Genomic DNA, 5803 nt, shown 5'->3' with positions numbered 1-5803 from the left:
TTAGTGTTTTTACATGGTGCTCATTTCTTTTGCTGCTTTTTCCTTTTTACAGTGTTGAAAAGGTAAGGCTCATGCAGAACAGAAGTGCAGCCTCTTCCCCACTCTTTTTAGTGCTGTGGGCTTTACCCTAAAAGATCTGTATTAACATGGGGAAGACAGCCAGGCTCCTGGAGCAGATACCAAGCATTGTACTGTCATTTGGGGCAGAAAAACCACTAAGCACAGCAGCTGTTTTGTTGTTTTACTCCAGGAACAAAAGAGCAAGAGTAAAACTATTGGGCTTGCACATAAAGTGATGAGTTTAAATTTAACATAATGTTCTGTTCTTGATGGATACATACCAGATAAAGAAATGGTAGGAAAAGGGTGAGTACTGGTGGTTCTGAACTGCTGACCTTGACCTACAGCAGACTGCTTCTACCTATGTTACTGCAGGGAAGTAACACTGGTTATTGTGGGATGTTTAAGTTAATTCTTTACTGTTCTCTGTGGATAGAGACAGGATGTGGCATAGGTCCAGCCTCCACACTGGTACACACATTTTCCTTTCTAAATTATATGACTGAACACAGCAAAATTCAGTCTAGTTGTCTTGTTACTTGCCTCCACTTGGACCTTTTTTGTCCTAAAATCCTGAGCCTGTATTTGAGATAAACTCATTTCAAGCTGTTTCATACAGCACCACATAATCCTGGGGGAAAAAAAAAGGGTATCAGAAAATCCACCTGCAAAATTTTCTCATTTAGCCAAAAGGGAAGGCATATCATCTACAGTCAGCTTCAAAAGGTTAACTGGTACCAGTCCCTACTCCTAGCATCCTGCAACAAACAGCCAGGAAAACCAGCTCTAGAGGGTAAAGACCATCATATATACCTTTCCATGGGGACAACTGATACAGTTTATATAGTCCATTCACCCATTTTTCTCAAAAAGTATCTACACATAATAGGCTGTTAGGAACAGTTTCACACATAGGCCTGTTTTCAGTGGTTGGTTTGTTTTGTTAAATAATATTTTCCTTAATACTGGACTTTTTTTTTAAACAAAGTTGTTTATTTTGTAAATCATTTTTATTTATCTAAAAATGCACAATTGCAAAAAATTACCCTTTGAAATACATTTGCTTATAAGCACTAATAAATTTTATGTAGCAAGAAAGTGACCAGACTTCTCAAGATACTCAAATTTAAGCTGAGCTTCCCTGGAAGCCAAAGATCCTTTTCTGTGTTACACCAAGAGAGGCGCAGCACAACCATCCCTCTGAATGTGTAGCTGCCACCATGGCTTAAAGCAAAGCTGCAGTGTAAAAGTGACAGTCTTCAGTCGTAAATCTAAGAATTGCTAAAGAAGCTGGGTATAAATTAAACAAGTTTGCCTGGGAATGTTGGAAGCAATCTGGTGCCTCCACTGCATTCTCATGCTGATCTGAATTTCCTGAATCTCTCATGAGAGCAGCAGGCTCAACTTTCTGCTGAGAAAACTCAATAAAGTGGTACCTTGTATTAATGATACCAACATTATTCACAGCAATTAATAGCTTTTCTTTGCTACCCTATATAAATATTTAAAAATTTGATGGGACATAGTTGAAGATGCACTGCAGTTTTCCTTTAAGTAGAGCAAATTAGGTTAAAAAAATCCACTAAAAGCATATATATGTATGTAACCCTCTAACCCTAATCTTATTTCCAAAAAAATTAAGGATTGTATGCTTTTCTTAAGAAAAAAACCCAACAAAACAAAAAACAGGCACAGGCTGCATTAGAACTGTCACACACAAATCTACATTTTTGGCATTAGCCACCGTCACACATGGAAGCAGCGCTGCAACAGTACAGGCTTATTTATTTCCCCCACTGTAGTCTTCAAGAACGTTAAGTGCAGCCCTGTTCCTCTGAACAGGCAAATGAAATGGAAACACTTGAACGTGAATCCACGTTTGTTCCTAAAGCAGTGAATATTTTTCATCAACAGTAATGAAACAAATCATTGATTCAATGAATGAATTTAGTTGGTTGAAAATTTTCATGTAGTTAAAGAAGATGACTCCTTCAAATCAGGTTGAGATTTTTATAAAAATTCACATTCTGTAAATTAGCTTTCACAGTTAAATAGACAGGGGCTGATCCTTATGTAGAATTAGATACACAAAGCATTTTACTTATTTCTTTTTCTAAAAATTTCCAAGTGTTTAAAACACTGCTTTGCTTAAGTCAGTTTTACCTATAGTACCTAATGTACTACTGAACTTGTGGAATTATCTTCACCAAAATCTAGCTGGCTTAGGTAAACACTGTTTTTTAACAAGAACCTGTAGTCTAAAAAGAATCATGCCAAATGGGAAAATAAGTTTAAAGAGGAATTATTTGCAGAAGCAATGCTTGTTTTGGGTTGGTTTGGCATGTTTTTTTTGTTTTTTCCCCAGGTACATGCTTAACTCATCTCATTGGCTGTAGCCAACTTAAACAGATAAATGCATCAGCAAAATACTCACTCTAAATTTTCAGTTAAAAAAAAGAAATCTTGAAACAAATGTGTTTCCCACCCCCCCCAACCCTTCCCAGTTCCTAAGTCTGAAGAGGAGGGAATTAATAAAAACACATAAATGGCTGCTTTAAAATATACGAAGTAAAAACTGAATTTGCTATTAACCATTTGCAGAAGAGGCAAAGTAGCAGTTATACAAATTACACAAAATCTACTGTAATTCTTACATTAGTATAAAGTGATTTCACTGAAGGAATTATTTCAATATTTCACATTACAGTTAAGATAGAAGGGGTGTGTCAAATGCTCTGACACCCTTGTTAATATCATCTATCCTAGATTACACACAACAGTTTTAAGAAAGGACCCTTAAATGATCTACATCTGTAACATTATTGGCCTTAAAAAAAAAAAAAAAAAAAAAATCACTTGCAATACCTCACAGAATCTTCACTTTAAAGCATGACCACCATGTAAGAGTCCTTGTCAAATAACCTGCAGAAATAATGGAGCATCTTGCTATGAGTGCTCAACCCTCTCACTTATGTGACTAGGCACCAGTCGGTTTCATCTGAGAAAAAAAAATTCAAGTAAGACTGAGCTGTGCTGGCTTCTTGAGTGTTTGCAGATGGTTCATGTGCTGGAGGTCCAAACATGCATTTGTTTTGCTATTTGGTGCACGTAACCAATGTCAGGTCTTTGATCTGGATCAGGGTATATGCACATGCTGACCAGCTCCCGCAGCTGAAAGACAGGAAAACATGCACAAAAATGTGAATGAATCTGCTCATTTCTTCCTGGAAAAGGCTACAGGAATGTTTGTCCAACCACTGGAGCTCAGGACAGGAGCTGAGAATCTCTCTTACGCAGACGTTCCCAGGCAGATTGCAGGCACACGACCATCTGTCCTGTCCCATGTCCCCCGCACCCTACAAAAGGGCCAGGAAGAACCTTTCCCACCAAACCTTCAGCACTGAAGATTTAAATCTTCCACACAAGCCAGTGGATTTTACATCGTCATTCACAACGCACTAGTAGCATATACATACCTAGGGGTTCCCTGCTCAGTGGTTTACTGCGGCTCTACACAGATTGCAATAACCACCCATTACTCCTGACACTGGCCTTTTTTTTTTTTTTTTTTTAAATATTTTTCCCCGGGGGACTTTTGATACACTTCAGAGAACCAGAGCAGAGATGACCAGTATCATCAGATGACCAGCAGCTCACAGTCAACAGGAGTTGGAAGCAGCAGGTTGGAGGAGCCAGCAAGGGAGCCCAGCACAGGAGGACCCAGCAAAGTGCACCAAAGGCACAGGCTGGGGAGGCAGCACTGGGCAGAAGGAGGCACCAGTGGCATGAGCAGGACATGGATGAAGGAAGGAAAAACGAGATCAGTACCAGAGATCTGACTGAGGTGACAGGCAGGGATGGACTTTTCAGTGCAAATGGACTCAGGAAAGGGAGGAGTAGAGGAAGAGGTTTAAAAACGTGTCCTGAACAGAGCTCTCCTGTATTAACAACTGCACTTCCCACACCAATCCCTGATAACAAGCCAGTTCAAGGTTTTTAATGTAAGAACAGCACTTCTGCATCTTAAGATACTGGAGCACAGCTGTCAAACACCAGTGTTTCCTAAAAACCTTTGTGAAAAAGAGAGACTGGTCATTGATTATGTTTAATAAATAAAATGCAGAAGGGCTGAAGTCTCCCCACCTCCCAGCCCTCTTTATTGTGCACATGAAAGATTGTAGCTTTTAATTATACAGACACTGAAAGCTGCTCGTACCCCCGAGGCACCGGGAGAAACAGCCTTGAGCCTCTGATCTTCTCACATCCTCCTGGTATCCACGGTGCCAATTATTTTAATGGTAATTAAAAGCATGACCATACAGCTATCAAGCACACAGCTTCAGCTGCATTACTGAACGTACTCAAGTGAGGTTTTCAGCTCTGGATGGAGCAAGGCCCCATGCTTCAAGTTGTCACTGGGACCGATACACATTTCAGTAGGATTCCTGCAGGGCGGCAGGCGGCCGAGCAGCAAATGTGCAGGCAGGACAGAGGCAGGGGCACGCAGGCAGCACAAGTGGCAAGGACACAGTGTAATGCAATTACTGCTAACCACCTTGCCTGTCATTTTGTGTGTACACACCGAGAGCAATACAAACCCCCTAGCCAGGCTATCTCCAGGGTAAACCCAGCTCCGCTGCCTGGCCCATTCTCTCGTAACTGCTATGATGACTTTTCTTCATTCATCTGAGGGCAGGGGGGTGCTGCCTTTGTAACCCGGAGACTCCAAAGATTTAACACATACCTCAGCTCTGATAGACAAGATCACCACAAAACGCCCACAAACAAAATATTTCCAAAGCTCTGACCAGAGCCTGTGCTATCAGTACAATTCGTCCAACCAGTAGCTGTACTCCCATATAAATACAGCACTTAAACACAGCACAGGCATTTCACCATCATCTACAAGGAACTGACAGAGCAAGCCTTGATAAGCACTGCCAACCAGTATCTCCAATTACTAGCAAATTTGTTCCCGATATAGAAAACTAATCCTGGCTGGAGTCCCAGCTCCTCCTCCTGCACCAAGCAGCACGCCAGTTGATCATGGGAGGATTTGGACTGGTTAGCCACAAAGGCTACACAGAAGAGAAACATCACTGAAAGGGAACACCATTAAAGCAGGCATTCTTCAATAAACGCTCTGCCTTGTTCATCTAAAACAACGCTGCAACTAAAATATTCATGTCATCAGCAGTCAGCCTACAGCCGAAGCTTTGCTTCAAGACCGCATTACTGAGGTGAAGGGAAGACATACCGATGGCTCAGAGCATCACTGAAAAGTGGTAGCATGGCAGGGCCTAATCCTCACCCCTGCCCTCGAGCAGGAAGATACAAAGGTTTTACTGCTTTCCCACATCACTCACAAACCTGCAGCAGTGACAACATCAGCATGGTTGCAAAGACTGTCCTTTCAATCTAAAACAGAGACATTCGCTCTTGAAGGAAAACATGTATGTCCAGAATGAGATAACCACCCACCCACCGGCTGCAGGAAGAACAAATTCTTTCTGGTACAACTTGCTGCTGCAGGCAGCTGCCTGTACATTTCTGATCCTGCCTGCCTGCATGGCTTATCTAGCTTGGCTGCTGGGAGACACCACCACACTTTCCCTTTGGCTATCCACTCCGAAAGCATCTGAAAATCCAATCTTTAAAAGTACGTACTAAACCGAATATTGTTCATGGTGGAGTCATGTTCTAATATTCACAAAACTGAAGCTCTTTGCGGTTTCAGTAAGAA

At 41.4% G+C, this 5803-nt stretch overlaps 1 protein-coding gene across 5 annotated transcripts in view; it reads right to left on the bottom strand.

Annotated features, from left to right (window-relative positions):
• Window positions 1-2608: 2608 nt before the first annotated feature.
• NEK6 (NIMA related kinase 6) overlaps window positions 2609-5803 on the bottom strand; it is a 151751-nt gene continuing 148556 nt past the window's right edge. For all 5 annotated transcript variants that reach the window (XM_069771352.1, XM_069771350.1, XM_069771351.1 and 2 more), the window contains exon 10: window positions 2609-3231. In XM_069771352.1, coding sequence (XP_069627453.1) covers window positions 3121-3231 — 111 coding nt within the window. In that variant the 3' untranslated portion in view covers window positions 2609-3120. The remainder of the gene's footprint in view (window positions 3232-5803) is intronic.

This window comes from Haliaeetus albicilla, chromosome 26 (genome assembly GCF_947461875.1).
Source record: "Haliaeetus albicilla chromosome 26, bHalAlb1.1, whole genome shotgun sequence".
Classification (NCBI taxonomy): domain Eukaryota; kingdom Metazoa; phylum Chordata; class Aves; order Accipitriformes; family Accipitridae; genus Haliaeetus; species Haliaeetus albicilla.
The sequence above is the reverse complement of the archived record's forward strand: the minus strand, read 5'-3'. Positions and strand labels throughout refer to the sequence as shown.